General features: G+C 33.2%; 1 protein-coding gene across 2 annotated transcripts; it reads right to left on the minus strand.

Annotated features, from left to right (window-relative positions):
* Positions 1–5,807: 5,807 nt before the first annotated feature.
* Positions 5,808–19,502, minus strand: LOC110105470. Of its 2 annotated transcripts, none has more exons than XM_028695203.1 (2): positions 18,286–19,502; positions 5,808–6,462 (listed from the first exon to the last, which is right to left on the minus strand). In XM_028695203.1, exons 1-2 carry the CDS (start codon positions 19,378–19,380, stop codon positions 6,055–6,057), a joined length of 1,503 nt encoding a protein of 500 aa, XP_028551036.1. In that variant the 5' UTR covers positions 19,381–19,502; the 3' UTR covers positions 5,808–6,054. The 2 variants fall into 2 exon arrangements, with proteins under 2 accessions (XP_028551036.1, XP_028551037.1); XM_028695204.1 differs by lacking the exon at positions 5,808–6,462 and adding an exon at positions 9,807–9,932 and having other exon boundaries at positions 18,286–19,499.
* Between the last annotated feature and the right edge of the window lie 2,249 nt (positions 19,503–21,751).

Here is a 21,751-nt window from a genome sequence, read left to right on the forward strand (position 1 = left end):
CCTTCCAACCTCCTCTGCTAACTACGGTCCCTCTGACTAACATTACTAGACAATGGTCCTTCCAACCTTCTGCGCCCCCGACTATGATCCTTCTGATTTCCTCTATTGATTATGGTCCTTCTGACCTCCTCTGTCGATTATGACCCTTCCGACCTCCTCCACCGACTATGGTCCCTCCGACCACCTTCACCAAACTATGGTCCTTCCAACATTCATCACTAGCCGACTACGATCCTTTCGACCTCCTCGGTCGAGTATGGTCCTTCCGACCTCCTCCACCAACGACGGTCCCTTCGACCACCGTCACCAGACTACGGTCTTTTCAACCTCCGCCGACCACCGACTATGGTATTTCCAACCTTCATCGCCCGTCGACTATGATCCTTCTGACCTCCTTCGCTAACTATGGTCCTTCTAACATTTGTTATCAGACAACGTTCTTTCTAACCTCCGTCACAAGATTTGGGTATTTTCGACCTTTGTTGCCCACTAACTATGATCCTTCCGACCAAATGAACATTTCAATACTAAATTTTTTAATTCCCACCATATAAAATGATGTACATTATCTACATCAACCGAAGGCCTTCCCCCAAGGAAGGTCCTTATTTGTAATCGACTGCAAACAATAGTGGATTTATTCAAATTATGCCAGGCTCCGTGGTGTCTCTTTTGAATGCTACACCCTCTCTTTTATCTGCTTGTGTGCTGGATCTTAGTACAAAGCTAAGATAATAAATTTTATATTTCTCTACTATCGCGAATATTCTAGGACGCAACATTAATAAATGGTTTTAATGACTATTATATTTGTACCATAATAAGAGTAGCCCACAAAACAATTCAAATTTTGAAAATAATTGAAAATGAAAAAAAAAAAGAATTTTTGCTTTAACTTGGAGCACTACGGCATTAGGCCCAGAGCACATTATTTTTTCAGTACTTGTAAATAATTAATTTTTTTTTGTGGAGTGAGAAAGAAAATTTTAGATTTTTGGTCTCTAGATCATTTCCTGTTTTTGCAAAAATTGTTCAAATCAAAGTACGTAATTTTAATCACATATCTGTTTTCAAATATTTTGATTTGTATCACTTACTTTACCTAAAAATTGATTTTACTTTTCTTTTTTGCTTTCTTGAACATTTGTAGCACAATTTTTTGTATGATATCGTACTAATTATTTTGAAGATTTTGACATTAACATATTTGAATTTCACCAAGTAAAATATAACTTATTAAATTTTATATGTATTGTTTACACTTTATAGAATTAAATATTTTTATTTAAGCATACTATTAATATAATAATTGAGAATGAAAATATATATGTAATTGAGTAATAGTTGGTCGCTATTACTTTTATTGTAATATGTGTAAAAGAAAAATAAAGAATGGTTGACTTGTTTGTTAAAAATTAATTGACATGTACATGACGGTAAGCTGATGTGCTTTCCTTTAAATACTATAGTTGTGTGTTATCTTTTACTAGTTCAAGTAATACAATAACACAATAATTGAGAGTTATAATTAGTTATTATTATTCCAAAAGGTAAAGAGTGATGACTCAGATCACTAAGTCAACAGTTACTGATTATTAATTACTGACTACTAAAAATTATTGTGATAGTCAGAACTATTATTGATATGGACATTGATACTATTTGATGTTACAACTTATTCACTATCAATGTTATATATTTACTATACTGATAATGAGCATGTGATATACTAAGCATGTGATATACTAAGCATACGATTAAAATTCTAATTTGATACTAATATAGAATAATTGGATAACATGTTTACATTATTATATAGTTTTACTTCATCGATACTATTCTGATTGTCTTTATCGATGCTTTGATTTTTTTTTTCATTTTATATTATTTTTTGCTGATTGATAATATTGATATGATGATTATTTTATTGGTTCGATACTCATACTAATTTATTGATTTTATCATTATACTACTTTGCTGGCTTCCATATCATACTATTTATATATTCTAGTACTACTACATATGAGCTTTATTATTTCTGTATAAATTCATGATCATATAATTGTTATTGTTATAATTTGATTATTAACATGCATATTTCTATTTTATTTTGCTTTTAGTTTAATTGTAGGAATTGGTTATTTGTTGGGCTCCTTAGTTCATTATATGCGATTAAATAATTTTATGCTAGGATAATGGAGCAAGAGTGTGAGATTGATTAGGATTTTTCAGGTTCAGGTTCTTGTTATTTTAGTTATTCTTTTGTACTTAGGGCATGATAGATATATTATAATTATATAGATCATGAGTAATGCACATGATTTTTGGAATTGATGAATATTAATGTGTATTTATGTTTTAATTATAGAATTTATTTTTGTTATTTATAACTGATAGATAAAATCAGATAGCTCTAATTGTTGAATATTGGGCACCAAATTCGGTATCTGAGAAGTTATTAAAAGAACTGATTGAATTATTATTAGAGCTGTAAGAATTAATTGAGTTGGATAAGTTTTAATTCATAATTTGATTTTAGTTATGATCGTACGGCTTTATTTCATATTGATTATTGTGCTTAAATCCTTAAAGAAAATATCAAAAATGACTATTTTTAAAGATAGGTAGATTGTAACAATTTGAATTTCTAAAAAAAATCTAAATTTATATTTTAACAGGAGCACTGTGGCATTAGTCCTAGAATATATTATTTTTTCAGTACTTGTAAATAATTACAATTACTTTTTTAGTGGAGAGAGAAAGGGAAATATAGATTTTTGGTCTTCATATCATTTGCTACTTTTAGAAAATATTATTCAAATCGAAGTAAGTGGTTCTATTTATATCTTTATTTTCAAAGATTTTAATTTTGACTGCTAACTTCTTACAAAACAAATTTTATTAAATTTTTTGGCTTTCTTAAACTTTTATCGCACAACTTTTTTATTCAATCATATTGATTATTTTGGATATTTTAATTGTAACATTTTTTAATTTCACAATGTAAAGTAGTAGTTATTAAATTTTATATGTATGATTTACACTAGATAAAAAATTGAGTATTTTTATTTAAGCATACTGTTAATATAATAATTAAAAATAAAAATATATATGTGATTATGTAGTAGCTGATCACTATTGCTTTTATTATAATGTGTGTAAAAGGTAAGTAAACACGTACGTACTGATTGATCCGTTGGTTGAAGATTGATTACATGTACAAGATGGTGGGTCAATGAGCTTTCAATTAAATATTATGATTGAGTGTTATCTTCTATTGATTCACGTGATATAATGTTATAATGATTGAGAGTTATAAGAAGTTATTACTATATTGATGGGAAAAGGGTGACAACTCTGTTTAGTGAGCCAATAGTTATTGATTATTGTTTGCCGACTACTAATAAATATTGTGATAGCCAGGACTTTTTATTTAAGTGTGACCACTAAAATGCATGTTACATATTCATTGTTACTATACGACTTTATTGATAATGTATTGATTTAATGTCACTATGTATATTTTATTGCTACTTCTTGGACTCTTGAGTTCATTATATGTTGTTAAATGATTTCAGGTCATGGTAAGGGTGCAAGAGTATGAGATTAATCAAAATCCTTCATATTCATATTGTATTTTAGTTATTTATTATGTGCTCAAAATATGATAGATATGTTATGCTTGTATAAATCTTGAGTAGTGTAATAATTTTTAGGTTAGCGAATATATATATGTGTGTGTGTGTGTGTGTGTGTTGATATTTTAAATTATAGAATATGGGGTCAATGATTTAAGATTGTGCGTGTGGGATCCGTAGGGAGAAAATGAGATATGAAGGTAGGGATCGGGCTGTGTGGATGGTTGAGGCTTTTGAAGTAGAAGAAATGCAGGGAAGTGCAAGGTCATGAGATTGAAAATGATCGAATGGCATAGAAGGTTCAAACCGGGATGGGGCTCGGGCTATGGACTTCGACTTCGACTTGAGGCAAAGAGGAAATCAGATTGAAGAGGCCGATGGGGTATGTTTATTCGACACAGTAGTCGGAAGAATCAAAAGTTGGATGTGGAATTGGAAGCTAAGTGACGTTAACGGGAAGAGGGAAGCTCGTGACTATGAGGTGAGGTCGGATCGAGGAGGTGAAGCCGGATGGGTTGAGGTAGAGGTATAGGAGATGGAGACGGATAAGGCAGAGGAAACAGACTATCTGCGACTGTGAAGAGACGGAGATAGATCGAACTGGATGGTTTAGGGTTTAGAAGGAGGTGGGTTCGAGAGCATGGAAGAATAGAGGAACGAGAGGCATCACACATTGTTTTAATGATGAGGCAGAGAGATCGTGTGTAGTTCGTGCGAACGGAGTGAGCGTCGAGACGTATGCAGTGGGATACTTGATGTGCAGAGATTGTCGTTGGACGGCCAATAAGACGTCGATTTGATTTTGTTCTTCAATGAGTTTCTTGTCAAATTCGACCTATGAAATTGAGATCCTTATCATATTCGCCCTGATTGATTGAGATAATCAAATTCCATAAAGAACAAAGAGTACATGCATATGATGTCTGGATTGATGGGTGCTTATAGCGTTAAGTCCTCTGTCTTAACAAATTCTCCTCCTTTTGGAACCAGATTTTTTTTTTCGTTGTGGTTTTCTTTATTATTATTTTTTTCTTTTACATTTGGGCGAAATTTTTTCCTTAAACTTTTGTGCGAGATTATTTTCAATGTATTGTTTTTACACTTAAATTTTCTCATTAATTACATTGAGCGTGGGCTCTCAATATTCAAAAAAAAAAAAAAAATCTGTATCCTCATTAGCTCATCAAGTACATCTAACCCTACACAAGAATACCTTCACATGAAAGAGAAAAAAAAAATTACCTTATAAATGAAAAAATTTTGTAGTGGTTCTACCCAAGCTAGCTCCAGATCTCCCAGAAAATCACAGTAAGCTATGAACCCTAGGTTGAACAGCTTTCGCTGGTTGGATATCTAGGAGGCTCCAAAAAATGCATCAGATAGTAGAGTTGCAGAACTCCTCTGTTTTTGAAACAGCATAGGTTTCCCCTTACAGTCAACAAGAATCAAAGAGCCTCTTATAACTTTTGCCAAATAAATACTCTGAGATCCTGAATACATTAATACGTCATTAACTCTACGTTTAATATAAAAATCAAATGATCACCCAAAGATCTTAACTTGATGAGCTATCAAGTATTTGAAACCGAGCAATTAATTCTACATGTATGTCAGTTGCTCTTCTTGTTCAATGGCAGAAACCCCTCTCTCTCTCTCTCTCTCTATCTCTCTCAAGCTCGTCGATCTGTCGAAAAAATTACCGAAAAGTAGCAAAAAAAAAAAACAGAGAGGAACAAGAAAAAATTTCCGAAGTGATGAACATTATTAGATCAGGGAAGACGAGGCTATGAGCATTCCTTGTTGCCAAAAGAGAAACAAAAACCCTTCATTTTCATCTGTTTTTACGGCTAAAGGAGAGATTTTTATGTGAGCGAGCTCATGAGCTCACACCGGACAAAAAGAAAATAACATAAAAAAAATTAAAGATCACACCTTCCAATAAATCCTCAAAGTTTTAAAATTTAATTGTGGAGTATGGCGTTAATCATTCACAAATGATCCCATCTACTCATCTTGAGCTACTTATCTTCTTTTTCTTCCCCTCTGTGTCATTCTGCGGATCTTTTTTCTCTCTTCACAAACAAATCAACCAAACTTACCCAAAAAAAAGGGAAAAGAAATGGCGAAAAAACCAAGAAAATTTTCCAGCACGCTGCACAGTAAATCAGATGAGGAGCAAGTTATGTACTTTCCATTTTTTTCAACTCTTTACTTGAAGCATTTGCAGACCAGGGCTGAGAAGAGCAAATTTTTTTGCAAAATACTAGAAGAAAAGAGCAAACCCAGAGGAAAAAGAAAAGAAATTAAACACTATATACAAATGATTGCATCTATTTTATATTCTTATGCTTCTCTCTCACACTCTTTTTGTCTTGTCTCCGTATAAATTTTTGCAAGTTTGCTTCTTTCTCCTCTTTTAGGGGTAATCTCGCCAGCAAATAAGCATTGTGACGCAGCGGCGCATGATGTAGAATCGAGCGCGCTGCTCCTTGACGAGGTTGGAGCAACGCCTGGTGAAGGAAAGCGGACGTCCGGCGCCGGCGACAGCGCTGGCTCTGGCTTCCGGTAGGCTCGACGTTCTTTTTAGAAACGCTGTGGTCGTGCCAGCGGCCGAGGTATCTCGGCGGCTTGCGATGTTGCTGCTGCCCTTTTTTGAAAGCTTCCACTTTTCATCCATGTAAAGATCCATGTGTCGAAGATTCAGCTCTCTGCTTTCTCCTTCTTCTTCTTCTTCTTCGCCTCTTATTGGGCCGTTGGTTGCAGAAGTTATGCAGGGCTGTGGAGAGTTGGGGAGAGAGAGGGCGGCAGTTCTTGAGCTGGTAGACTGGAAGAAAGAGGAGTGAGGCTTAGGTGTCTGTCATACTATTTATAATAAAAATGTTAAGTTGGAATGAAGTAGATGCGATGCAAATAATGGAATTAAAAGTTTGAATTTGGGGCTGTTTAGTTCGTTATTAAGTAGTTAATCTGTGAATGTTAAATTAATAATCATTTTATAATATTCTTTTGATTACATTGAATATTAAATATATATATTTATTTAACTATTAAAAAAATTATATTAAACTAAAAGACAAAAATATGATCATAATTATTGATTTTTTAATGACCGGTGCTGTCTTCACATCAGCTGAAGGCAGTGTTGAATAAACAATTTTTTATTTTATTAACTTCTTAAAAAATGAGAAAATAACTTTCTAATTAATAGCTTTTAAAATACATAATTTTAGTAGCAGATAGATTAATTGATATAAAAAAATTAGTATGCTGCTTAATTAAATTATTTAAAAACATTTTCCCAGCAAGAATAAATGATCCCTAAGTTTAACATGATTCAATTGGCTGAAATGGTGATATGAAGAGAAAAATTACCTCTTCCTATTCTAAACAAAATAAGTATTGCTGCTTAATTACTGAAACTGTGGGTTTGGACCTAAGTATTGCTGCTTAATTACTGAAACTGTGGGTTTGGACCAGCACAACGTACTTAGGACTGCTTTAATCAGGCTTAATCAGTGAGTTATCACTAATGATTATGATTAGGCTCACTAATCACTTGGATTTCATTGATTATCTAAATTAAATATCTTGTCACTTCTCTTTCCTCGATAATGCTAACATTAATTAACATAGATACTCCTCCTCACGCAGAAGCCTTCTACGTTTGATTCCAATTTACGATGTTATAATTACTACTAAGGAAAAAAAAGGAACTCTTTACATGGAGGAAGAGCTGGAGATTAAACTTTCTATCAAATTTTATTTTCAATTTTTTTTAATTATATTCTATTTGAGTTTTTTTAAAAAAATCTGGTTTCTCTTTCTTCTTACAATGGATCACACCAAATCACATTAGTATGTTACCGCTCTGCTTTTAATAACGATTAATAAATTAGTGAAAAAATATAAATTATTCGGATTCAATTTTAATTAAAATAAATTTATTATTGATATGCCAAAAAAAATCATCTTACATAAATCTCAATGCAAATCTGAATTAAAATTTTTTAAAATTAAATTTGGGATCATTCAAACTCCAACTTTAGCAAGCTTATAGTCAAAGTGAAAATCTCGAGGAGACAAACCCGATGACACCAAATTCAGTCTAATCCGATGAGCTTACTTGAAAGCTTCAGAAATTTATTAGAGTTCAATGTGACGACCATCATTAACAATCACTTCCACCATTATATGAGCTTTAACATTTGACTATCAACATCTAACTTTTTACATTCCAACCCTATTACTAAACTTCAACTGCCCATTTATGAGCACACAAGTTCTATAATCCATACGTCAAGAATCAAATAATTGTTCTTAATTGCATAATCCAATCTTGCTCAATTATGGAGAAGTGTGGATTCATGTATGTATAGTTATTTAGTGCATTATTACAATTGAGTCAGCCCTTATCATTATTCCATTTCTTGAGTTTTGCACACCAAAGTTTTTTTTGGGCATCTTACAAATTATATTAAGATATAAAAATCTCTACTTGCTCAAATTTTTTAGCACTTAATAATTTAAAAAAAAATCTTAAATCAAGTCAATCTAAATCAAATTTAATCAAGATGACATTTCAATTATCATAATTATTTTAAAATAAATAAAACACATAACTTGTTAATACTCAATATGAATACATACTGTACTATTCTCAAACATATTAAAATTAAATAAAAGATATTTGAACAAAAAGTATTCCATAAGAAAATGAATTCAATAAAGAATCCGCATGTGGATTCGGCTCTGAATTCAATATATTTTGTGCAACACAGAACCAGTCGCAGAAATAAAAAAATAAAATAAACGGTCAAAGTGAATCTCGATTACAGAGGAGCGAAGATTCTCGCGATTCATGATCGAAACATGATTTCTTTGGAATTTGACTGTGACGACATTTTTTAGAATGTAGGGTCATGTGAAATTGCTATAATTATAATTTATACATTATTTACCATCTTTATTTTTCATTAAAATGAACCAAAACCCAAATGTCCAGATCCAATAAACCATTCAGACATTTAATAGATTTTGCAAAAATACAAAAAAAGTTCATAAAACGCAAAATCAACATTCCAAATCATAAATAAGCTAGAAATATAAGTTTGATTAAATTTTCTAACAATATTTTAACATTTTTTTATGATTAAAAGGCAATTAAAATTAAAATCTATATATGATCTTAGCACTGATCTTAAGCACTTCTAACCCCAAACCGTTCTCGAAATTGTTACTATGTTTGAGTAGAGGAAATTGGAGGCTTAGTGACCCAAAAAAAACATCTTAACTTTCATTTCTTCTGACAATACTAACTTTTTGCCCATCACAGAGTTTTTTTTTTTAAGGCAATGGCAGTAAGTAAAACGTGGTCCAAACCGTTTCCATAATATTGCTTGATGGAGAAATATTGTGATCTTTCTTTTGACAAATTCAAAATGCTAACTGCTACTTTAGAAGAAAACTAATAATGAAAGGAGCCATTTAAGATGAGAATTAGCCAGTGATCTAGAGAGTAGGATACAAGAGCCTGTAAGAAGACGAGGATAGCATTTCAAGCAAAGCAAAATTAATGAGAGCCGAGTAAGTTTGGCCTTGATATGACTATAGAGCTGATTACAAAACTAAGAATCAGAAAGGCTAATGCTGGGAAGATCCGTATGTTGTGCAATGAATAGAGGAAACAACAAAAATCACATAACCAAAATAAAGAACACGGTGATTTACGTGGTTCGGTAAAGATCCTACATTCACGGGAAGGGAATGATGATTTCACTATATTACAATTTGGCATGCTCCCTCTCATACCACTACAACAGCCCTTGTTCCTCAATTTATAGATTTTAGGTGAACAAAATAAGGAAAAATTTTCTAATCAAATTCCCAATCAAGTCATCTAATTAGGGAAATAATCAGCTCTCTAATCAATTATAATAATTCGCCATTAAAGCTTTCTAAAATAAAATTTATTTAGATTATAAGATGAGAGTGGTGAATAATCCACCAGCTTACTAAAGAGAACCGCATAGTCACCAAACTTTTCACATTGTAATAAGAAATAATTGAAATCTGCAATCATCAACCAAGGTTCATTTACCTCCACAGCGATATCCATGAGAGCGTGCAAGAGATTTTTACTCTCCAATGCAAGAATTGAAGGCATACGCCACCACAAGGAGGAAATTAATTGACTGTAGGAAAGAAACTTTCCACGGAGTAATTCATTATTGAGCATAAGCAATAGCGGGGAGACAGATTTTGGTACCATCTCATGTGATCCAAAACATTTTGCATCTGTCAGAATGACAATTATGAAAGCTATATTCATAATGAAACAAGCTATACCATCTCTTAAGCTATAAATCATGAAGATCCGGAGCTTGAATCATGTTCTTAATAAGGTTCATCAGATTTATGATCTAGAGAGTCAAGCTCAATCTGCCAGGCAAGGTTACATCATAACCGAGTGCGAGTAAAAGCTAGCTTGAACTCTTTTTATCAACTCATTTATGTACCAAAATTAAATGCATAAATATGTTTAAAAACGCAAATATTATAACTGCTAATAACCCAATTAATAAATTAAAATAGATTAAACCCAAATCTACCATCCAATTAAAATCGTCCATCTTGCCCATTACTCTTATTATACTTTTCGCCTCTTCTTTGTCTTCAGCTTCCTGCTGATGCATAGCATATTAAGACCAAAGGGAGTAGCATACCTTCATTTCTCATTTTGCTTGCACTATCACTACTAGTTTATGACTTTATTACATTTTACCATTATACAGTACTTTTTACCTCTACCTTCTGTTTTGCTTTCTTTAGCATTAGCTGAATACAAGCATAGAAAATATATTTACAGAGAGGGAGAACATATAATACACATTACTGAATTACTGGTTTACTCTTCTATTCCTTTTCTTCTTTATCTGCCCTACTTGTTTCCTATGATTTTCTACATCAGTTGGTATCAAAGTTTCGGCTCTCGACGCATGGCAGATTGCAACGAAAGGGAAACTAAGGAAGAAGATCGCAGCCTGGATGCCTTATAGTCATCTTAGATGAAGGTGATGCCAAATCAAGGAATTAACCTCAGAATTCTTTTTCTTTACTGTCAAAATGCGTAAAGAGCTCCATCATCTAAGGTGCACTTGGGGACACGTCTAGTCAACCACACTATAGCAACTACAATCATACTGACTACTCACCGTGGTCACATTACTGATCGGAATGTGAGACGGACCTCCCATTTTGTCCCAAAAATCTCGACCTCTGAAGATGAAATTGTCATTCCTACTCAATATGGCGAACTGATTTAATCTGACGTTGAAGAACATTCGGACGAGAACTATCGGTGTCATCGAACTCACATGTACAACCATAATTACAATGAATTTAAGGTCAAGCTAGACATTCCATTCTTTGACGACCGACTGCATATTGAAGATTACCTTTGTAATGCCCAAATATTAAATTTTGAAAGAATTGACTATTTTAATTTCTTAATTAACAAACCAATATTTCTATCAATTCATCAACATAAATCTATCAACATAAATCAATCCAACAGAAGCAACTAAAAAATCATCTGCATCAAAACATTTCTATAATCATTCCTTCAAATACAATTTATAATAGCCAGAAGATTTCAATAATATAAATCTATCCTTTTTAAAGCTTTCGACTATAAAAGAATAGAACAAAACACAAAAATAAAACAAAATTTGAAAGCACTGATCAACCTCACTTAGAGGATCATGACCCTTTCCAAGTCTAAAATGAATAAAAATCACATAATGAGTTTATAAAACTCAACAGGTTATCAAAACCCTATCACCGCATTCAATGCAAAGCAAAAGAATAAATATGTGTATATGTGTATCCTAGTTCCAGTCAATAGCAACAATAAGTTATCAATACAAATGGTAAAAACCAATATTATTAGTAAGAAAAGAGTATCTCACTAAGCAAAAGGCGTCAATCAATTTATAAAAAAATTGACAAAAAAGTTTATAAATCTATACAGGAGTTGCAATGAAACAAATATGAATTATCTATCAGTAATATTGATGTTGATGATTTTATTTTATGCTTCTATCAATTATTTTATAATATATAGTTGTTTGTCAGTATGTTATATCAATATTCTATATCAATATATTTATCAATGAATTATACATGAACAACTATCAATATCTAACAATATATATATCATATGTTATGTCATATTGTATCAATTTCAATGTTTTTATCAATTCTATATATATTATCATGTAAATGCAAATATGGATATAATTATGAATAGCATGACAAGATATACAACTTTAAAGTGGTGTATTAATCCTTCCATCTATCATATCAAACAATCATTATCTATCAATTACATCATTCAATTATTTTTATTAATTATTTTCTTTAACATGTGGCTTTCAATGAATCAATAAATGTCGTCATTCTCTACCCATCAGCTTAATCAGTTAATCAATTACAAATTAACATCCAAGATTACACCACAAATATTTATATTAAGGAAAGCTCGCCGGTCCACCCTCTTGTATAAGATATTATCCTTTTATAATAGCCAACAAATATCAATTACAATATTCACAGCTAGCATTCCTTGCTTACATGCAAATGTTATATTTATCATATATCAATCATATTATTTTCTCAAGGGAAGTCAATATTATATATTAAATGCAAAAAAATTAATACATTGTTTATTAACTTCAAAAAATCATAACTATCAATTTATCTGATGAAAATTCAATATATTTATATCAACATGTGCAACATGATTAAAACCATAACATACTAAAAGTTACATAATGAAAGTTTGCTAAAAATCGAGATATCGCAACTTTTATAAATGCTGACCAAATTAAAATTAAGAAAATATAAAATAAGCAAAATCATTGAAATCAGAGGAAGGGTAACGCTAGCCTACCCTGAGACGAGCAAAATTTCAACTAGACTGACTGACAAAATGGTTATACGACCCCCAAACCCTAACTTCCTCTCTCCCTCCCCTCTCTTTTTCTTCTTCTTCTTTTTTTTTTCTCTTTTCCTTCTCTGTTAAACGAATTGGGAAAATGAAAAGAGCCATTCGTAAAGTTCTGTTAAGTGGGTTAAGATATTTTTATAATAAAATATCTAAAAGATATATAGGTAATTATGCTAATTGTTTAAATTTTAATATAAAATCCATATAAATTCTTTTATATCTTCAAATACAAAGTTCTAAAAGTTATGAAAAAAAATTATAAAAGAAAACTCATTTGTACCGACTTAACATCAATTAATTAAGATATTGAAATTAAATAAGAAACTTGTTATTTTCAAATCTATATTGCCTATAAAATTAGAAAAGAAATCATTATAATTAAAACACAATGATATTTATATTATGATGAAGACGGTTTGCAAATTGGACGTATAATAACTCTTGAAATATTATTTGACTATTGAATATTGGCTATGATAACCTTGAATGTGAGCAAGCTGTTAAAACATTTTTTTAGTACATGAAAATTGCTCCAAAAAATAGGTTAAATATGTGTGGCATATCGTTTGAAGGATGAGCAAGTGCTTGGTGGGTTCAATTGCTTCAATCACAATGACGGCTAGGAAAAGGAGTAGCTAGTGCCAAATAAAGCAACTACTCTAGGCCACTTTCTACCTATATGTTATGAACAATGTTATACTTGCATCACCAGCATTGCAGCCAAAGAAATCACATGATGAATGAATACATCGAAGAATTTTATCGATTGAGTGCTTGAAATAACCTTAATGAATCCCCCAACCAGCTTATAGCAAGGTATATCGACAATCTCAGAGAAACCGACAGGATAAGCTTGAACTGAAATATGTTTGGTCCCTTTCACAGGTTGTAAATTTTTTTTTGAAAAGCGAGACTCGGCTATCTCGTGACTCCCGGAAATGAATTTAGACAATCACATAATTGGAATTATGGTTGCCAAACCTCAGGCACCGCTCCCAACACTCAACAATCCTAACAACGCAGTGAATTTGAGTATTGATGCTAAACTTCAATCTAAAGGGAAAGCTTTTATGCGGGATAACCCATATTCGAAATCCACTACCTTAAACTATTTTATATGCTTCTAACCGAGCCATAAATCTAATGAGTGTCCTACTCGACAACAAATCCAACTAGTGGATGCTGAAGGCAAAGACAAAACTTCGGCTGCTAAAGTGGATAATGAACCATTAACTGAAGATGTCTATAAATCACTTGCTTGTGTACTGGAGAGTTTGTGAGCTTATCATTGACAATGGTCATATTGAGAATATTATTTATCATTAGTCGTATAGGCTTTATAGCTTCAAACAACAAAAAATTCAAACCCCTACAAAATTAGTTGGGCCAAAAAAGGAATGGACAAAATGGTATCTAAGATGTGCCGAGTTTCATTTTCTATTGAAAAAAAAAACGTTTGTAAAGGTTTTTGTGATGTACTTGACATAGATGTTGGTCATCTTATTTTGAGGAGATGGTGGCAATTTGATGTTGGAGAGATTCATGATTTTCAGTTGAACACCTATTTGTTTGATTGGAAAGGAAAGGGATTACACCTGGTTCCGCATTTGATTGAAACTAATACCTCTAGGATATTTGGCCAAGTTGTGATGCACATTGTATCTGGTTCTTCTCTTCTTCAATCATAGAAGGGTTGATAGCCCTCCTAGCTTTAGTTTTACAAGAACCGAATCCCAAAATTGTACTGAATCTGCATATGCTGAATTACAAAACTTGCTAGAGCAATTTGCTAATGTGGCACCCAATGAATTAACTCCAGAATTGCCTCCTTTACGGAACCTACAACATAACATTGACTTCGCATAGGAACTACCCTTCCTAACCTTGCACATTATAAAATGAGTCCTAGAAAGCATGCCATTCTACAGAAATTGGTTGATGACTTATTGCCCAAATAGCTCATCCAGCCCAGCTTGAACCCATGTGTTGTGCCTGCTTTACTCGTGCCAAAAAAAAGATGGGAATTGGAGAATATGTGTCGACAACCGAGCTATCAATAAAATCACTATAAATTCATATTCCCAGTCCCTAGAATTGACGAGCTGCTTGATAACTTTCTGGTTCCTCAATATTTTCTAAATTAGACTGCAGATACCATCAAATTCGGATTCATCCAAGAGATGAATGAAAAATAGCATTTAAAATACAAGGTCTATATGAATGGAAAGTGATTCCGTTTAGGTTTATTTAATGCTCCATCCATCTTTATGAGGCTTATGAATGAGGTATTAAAGCCATAAATAAATATTATGTTCTTTACTTTGACAACATACTCATCTATAGTTGTAACTTGGCAGAGCATCTTCAACATCTAAGATCAATATTTAAAGTACAACATCAAAAAAAGTTGGGCATCCACCTTCCCAAATGTGAACATGCTAAATCCCACGTATATTCATTGGCTTCATAAATGATGTATTAAAGCCATAAATAAATATTATGTTCTTTACTTTGACAACATACTCATCTATAGTTGTAACTTGGCAGAGCACCTTCAACATCTAAGATCAATATTTAAAAGTTGTACATCCACCTTCCCAAATGTGAACATGCTAAATCCCACGTATATTCATTGGCTTCATAAATGAGGTATTAAAGCCATAAATAAATATTATGTTCTTTACTTTGACAACATACTCATCTATAGTTGTAAATTGGCAGAGCACCTTCAACATCTAAGATCAATATTTAAAGTACAACATCAAAAAAAGTTGTACATCCACCTTCCCAAATGTGAACATGCTAAATCCCGCGTATATTCATTGGCTTCATTCTATCAAGCAACTACGTTCACGTTGATCCGAGGTGGGTTTCTTTAATTACCGAGTAGCCATCACCACGATCTCTCTTAGACATTGGTAGCTTTTATGGACTTGCAAACTTCTATCGAAGGTTTGTTCGTGGGTTTAGCATTATGATGACACCAGTTACCAAATGTCTAAAGGACAACATTTTCTTGGGACAGCAAGCAGCAACACAATTTTGACGCCATTAAAGTAGCTCTCAGCACAGCTCTTGTCCTCGCACTCCCGAATTTCGACAAACCTTTCCACGTCAACACTGATGCCTCGGCAAATGGTATAGGTGCTATATTTTCACAAGACAAACGCCCTATTGAATTTTCTAGTGAAAAACTAAGTGATTCTCGTACTAAATGGACTATATACAAATAAAAACTCTATGCAATCGTTTATGCCTAAAACAATGGGAGCATTATCTATTACATCAGGACTTAGTGTTATGCTGTGATCACCAAGCACTATAATAAATCAATTCTTAGAAAACCATAAGCAAAATGCATGCGTTGAATCATTTATCTACATAAATTTACCTTTGCACTTGAACATAAGTCCGAGCTTCAGAACAGAGTGGCAGACACACTCAGTAGACATTCAGCTCTCCTCACACAACCGCAAATATAAATCACAGGTCTTGCCTGCATAAAAGACTTTTATGTCACTGATAAAGATTTCAACAACATCTGGCTTGCATTTACTTCTGATTAGCCTGATTTTGCATTTTTCATTATTCATGGTTTCTATTCAAACATAACCTACTTTACATCCCTATTTCATCGTGGCGACAACAGCTAATTAAAAAACTTCATTGTAACGGGCTCGCAACTCACGTGGGACATGATAAGACAACCGAACAACTTCAGCTATGATTTTTTTGGCCTCACTTGCGAAGGGATGTTTCTCACTTCATTGAGCGTTGCTTGGTTTGTCAATAACATAAAGGCAGTTGGCAAAATATTGGGTTATAAACACCTTTCCTGTTCCTGACTCAATTTGGGAATATCTGAGTTTTGATTTTGTTCTCAAGCTACCGTGTACAATACGAGGCTTCTATTCTATTATGGTGGTTGTAGACGGGTTCTCAAAAATTCTCGCACTTTATTGCTTCTAAGAAGACTTTCCATGCCCTTCACATTGCAAATTTGTTTTTTCATGAAATTATTTGTCTACATGGTATACCACGGAGTCTAACTTCGCATCGTGATGTAAAATTCATTAGATATTTTTGGGGTGAATAGTGAAAATAAGTGAACACTACAACTTAGCTTAGCTTATTATCCTCAATCTGATGGACAAACATAAGTGGTCAATAAGACTCTCAGTAATATGCTGAGATGCTTAGTTCAAGACCATCCAAAGCAATAGGATGGAGTACTAAGGCAAGCTGGATTTGCTTACAACTCAATGCCCAACTGCTCTATAGGTCACAGCCCATTCACATTATTTACACCAAAGCTCCTAACCATACGGTTGATATCATTGTTTTGCCTAAATGTTGCAGCAAATCAGCCACTGATATTGCTACCCAATTCTCCAACATGCTGTTCGATGTTTGCAGTAAACTTTTGGCTTCCAATGATAATTACAAAGAGCATGCTGATAAACATCATTGTCACAAGGTATCCCATCCAAGCGAGTTAGTTATGATCCCCTTGTGTTGTGAGCAATTCCCATCAGGCATTTATTCTAAGCTCAGTCCTCGAAAGATTGGACCTATTCCAATCTTAAAGAAGATCAATGACAAAGTTATGCCATTGATTTGCCCAAACATATTAATGCTCAAACATATTAATACTCCAACGAAGTTTAGTGTGGCAGGAATTTATACTTACTATCCTGCTAATGCCATTCCCAACAATAACATCTCAGTGGACTTGAGCTTTTACAGCGAGGGGACAACTTGATGAGAAACATAGAAAATATATGAAGCGTGTTACAGACAAGGAGGACATATAATACACATTATTAAATCACTGGTTTATTGTAATATTCATCTTCTTCTTTATTTGATCTATCTACTTCCTGTGATTTTCCACATCACCTCCCATCATTAACAACATCTTCTCCTACTCCCCCCTCCTCATCCTAGTTGTCAGTTTCATCTTGATCCTTACTTAAAAGTACTTTTCACCACATCGAGCATTATGCCACTTTCCTCATCAACAACAACCACGCAAGCCTGATTCCTCTTCCACAGGTCTACCATCACAAGCATCTCAGCAACCTGTGAAGCTGTAGGATGAGTCGTGCTTGAGCTCAAGCATAAACATTAGAATGAACTCAAGCTCAATTTGACTCATTTACATCCTCAGTTAGAACACACCATACAATTATATTTATCAAATAGCCTGGCATCATGGGGTCTGATATACATGAGGGGTTCTGTACAGGCTTGTCTCATTTGGGTAATCTTCCTTCAAACATTTGTATGGGAAAGCTTCCTTCCCCTTTAAAATGGAAATATATCATATAAGCATTTCTTATAGCACCTTAATGAACAAGAAGGGAATAAAGAAATAAAACGTTCTGAAATGATTACTTAAGAGCAACGTCACAGAAGAATGCCAATAGTTCCATGCAAAAGAATGTTCAAAAACCACGTATTGTAATGATTAATGCAGAGGAGAATGACAATATACTGTGCTTATTCGTTCCAGTAAATTTTTATGATTCCCGTAAGTTCTGAAGCATACCAGAAACAAAACCCTAAACCACAGCAATAAACTAACTTTAGTAATTCAAGTACACATCAATACAAAAAGGGGATCAACCTATAACTAACCTTCTTCCTGTACTCCCCGTACATCTCGCCGAAGCTATCCACCATGACAGCCTCCTCCAATTCCGCCTTCTTCCCGTAATAAGCCAAGCAAACCGCCATCAAGAACAGTAAGCTAAGCGGTGCCCTCAATGTGATGCAATGTATAGCAAACAATAGCATCGTTGAAGCATATATGGGATGCCGCACCCACCTATACGGTCCAAACCGCACAACTGCAGTAGGCGCAGCCACTTTCTCTGAATATTTGGCCAGATACAGAACAGAATGATAACGCATAAACAGTGCAGTGGCAACCAGAACCCATATAACAAAATTAGCCCATCCGCCTGAAATCAAATGCAGTTCAGGACCCTCATACGCGGCAAGCCAGTGTCCAATCAATACAAGAATAAAAAATCCGATCTGAAATGGCTTCGGGAGGGCGACATCCCATTTGGCGTCATGGACGCGATTCGAAAGATCGCCATAGAGGCGCTTGCGTACACTAGACTCGAAGAAGAAGAAGTAATGGTACACGAAGAAGAGAACAAAAGGCCAGCCCTCCAAGAAACCATTGAAGTGCGCTGGAGGGACGAGGGTTAGCCATGTGACAGTGGAGGTGACGACAGCGAGCTGCTCGACAACGGTGGCTTGACCGATAGAGTGGCGAGTGGCGGAGTACAGACCGTAGAGGGCGAGAGAAAAAGCGAGAGCCCAAGGCCAGAATATCCAGGTCCAGCTAAAGTACAACCAGAAAAAGGGACTGAAGAGAATTTCAGCGACCTTCCTCACGGCAGAGATGGCCAGAGCAACGACGGCTGAGTACTTGCAGATGGAGAGAGGAGTAAGATGGGGTAATTGCGGTGGTGTTAGGATTTTTGGAAGTGCAAAGGGGATATTGGAGCAGGAGACTGAGCGAGATGGAGTGAAGACAAGGTGTTTGCGGGTTTGACTGAAAAAGTTTGGAAGGGAAGAGTTGAGATTTATCGAGAGGTGGCGATGAGAAACCGAGGAGGTGATGACGATGGGACGAGAGTAGCGGCTGTGGGAAGCGAGGACGGCGCTTGGTATGGGAGGACAAGCAGTGAGGAGACGAGTTGCAGTTCCAATCGCCATCACTTAGCTGTTTTTGAGAGCCTTTGGAAGCCTGAGTTTGAAAATTTGGGTTCGCTTGAGCTGTTGTTCAGGAAATCGGATGCCAGCGGGATCTGATTTAAATTTTGATTTATTAAGGGGGTTTGAATCCAGTTGAGTTTGAGTCAAATATTTAACCCATGTAATAACCTGATCGGATTAAAATCAAATATATATATATATGAATGAAATCAACTTAGAATCAAATAGGGGTAGAACTAGAAAAATTTTTATAGGGGGCACAAATTAATATTAATCAATAAATTACTCTTAAAATATAATTATTATTCAATGTAATCACATATCATATATTTTTAATAAAAAATTTTAAAATACAGCTAAAATCATATACATTTTCATTATAAAAAATAGATATATCACTATATATCTTATTATTTATTAAAAAATTAATTATTTATTAATTCTAAATTATTTTTATTAGATTAATTAGATATCATGGTTCACAATTAATAAAGAAAATTATAAATAATACATAATTATAAAATTAATATAACTAAACTAACTAATTTGCTTAGATTTAATTAAAATTTTATCAATTCCCTCCCCAAAAATTAAACAATATGAGAGAGAGAGAGGGTGGGTGGGGAGAGATAAAGAAGAGAGAATAAAAATAGAGATAAAAAACATGCTGTCAAGGGCCAACAAGGTTAGAAAAAAAATTGGGCCTAGTTTTTAAAATAAAATTTAATTGTGTATGTATTAGTAATTATATTAATATAATTTAAATTATATATATATATATAAGTGCTCAAGAGACTCAAAAGTATAATAGCACAAAAGTGTAAAATGAATTTATTTCAAAAATATAAAAATTTAAAGTAGAATAGTGTTTTTATATTTTTTTTATTATAAATATTCATGCCTCACCCAACTACCTCTCTCACTTGGTTGCTTGACCAGGAAAAATATAAAAATTTAAAGTAGAATAGTGTTTTTATATATTTTTTATTATAAATATTCATGCCTCACCCAACTACCTCTCTCACTTGGTTGTTTGACCAGGAAGGAATTGAAGGAGGAGAAAAAGAGAAAGACGAAAGATTTTTGGATCGTGTTTGCCCGCCATTTGTTTTTATGGATTTTGTTCAATTCGTTGTAATTAACTATCCACTTACTTCTGTTTTCGATGATTTTGATTTCTACAAATTTATCTCTCCAAAGTATACTAAATTACATATCTTCTAATTTTGTAAGTTTTCACCTTGTAATTTTTTATATGTTATAGATTTAATCATTTTGAACGATTTTTTATGATTATATTACATTTTTATCAGTTAAATATGTGTATAATAATTTCTATGTAAAATGAGTAAAAAAAGTCAGACTTAAAAAGGGTTGAAAAGTGTCATACTATGATTTGATATGATAAGACATAAATATAATATTTATCGAAAAGATTGATATGATTAAGTTATGCAAGAATGTTTGCTACTAGTCTAAATCTGATATGGTGTATAGATATGAGTACTGATTGATATTAGATATATGATATGATAATCTCATGAAATATTCTTAAGATGCACATGGTCCACTGATGGGAGTCATAAAGAGTTGGAGATTGAGTAGGAGTTATAAGGAGTCATGGCGATTGATTCACATGATTCAATGAGAGTTATAAGGAGTATACTGATTGGGAGTTATAAGTGCAGGAAATACTCTCTTCTAAATATCTGAATATTGTTACTGATACTACTACTGCACGAATATTAACACTACAAAAACTAATCACTATGATTGATTACTATTACTAATTAATGTTATTGTTATTGTGATTGACACTGAGAATACTGATATAGTTCTGTTACTGATACCCAATACTATTTTTGATATTGTGATAGTAACTAACAGATTGATGTGAGCTGAAAGGATGATAATATTGAATGAAATTTATTGAGTGATAAATATCGACTGACTAACTAATTGGTTAAGAGTTTATGATAGAAGAATGAAACAAAACTAACTCATATATGATATATATATATATATATATTTCCTTATATGATTTACAACATATTGTTCTATTTTATCTTATATTAATTTTAGTTGTAAGATTTTAATTATTTGCTAAGAAATGTGCTTATTACGTGCTTTTATATGATTTCAAGTAAATGTAAGAATCCTATGATATGAGGCTCTAGACATCATGCATAATTCTTTCTGCTATTTATAATAAATTGTTAAGCTCTAGTGAAACTGCTAAAATAAAAAAAATGCAATTTTTTCAATATAACGTCGGGGCATGACGCAAAGTCTCTCTCAGTCCAAGACTTAACTTAAATAACTCTCAACATAGACTATCATATACACATGTTACCTCATAACTAGTGAGGCA

This window comes from Dendrobium catenatum, unplaced genomic scaffold (assembly GCF_001605985.2).
Source record: "Dendrobium catenatum unplaced genomic scaffold, ASM160598v2 fragScaff_scaffold_621, whole genome shotgun sequence".
Classification (NCBI taxonomy): domain Eukaryota; kingdom Viridiplantae; phylum Streptophyta; class Magnoliopsida; order Asparagales; family Orchidaceae; genus Dendrobium; species Dendrobium catenatum.

Coding starts and splice junctions, on each gene's coding strand:
- LOC110105470 (XM_028695203.1), bottom strand. CDS start 19,380: ATGGCGATTGGAACTGCAACTCGTCTCCTCACTGCTTGTCCTCCCATA. Junction 6,463..18,285: donor ACGGGGAGTACAGGAAGAAG/GTTAGTTATAGG, acceptor TCTTTCTTCCAG/TCTACCAGCTCAAGAACTGC.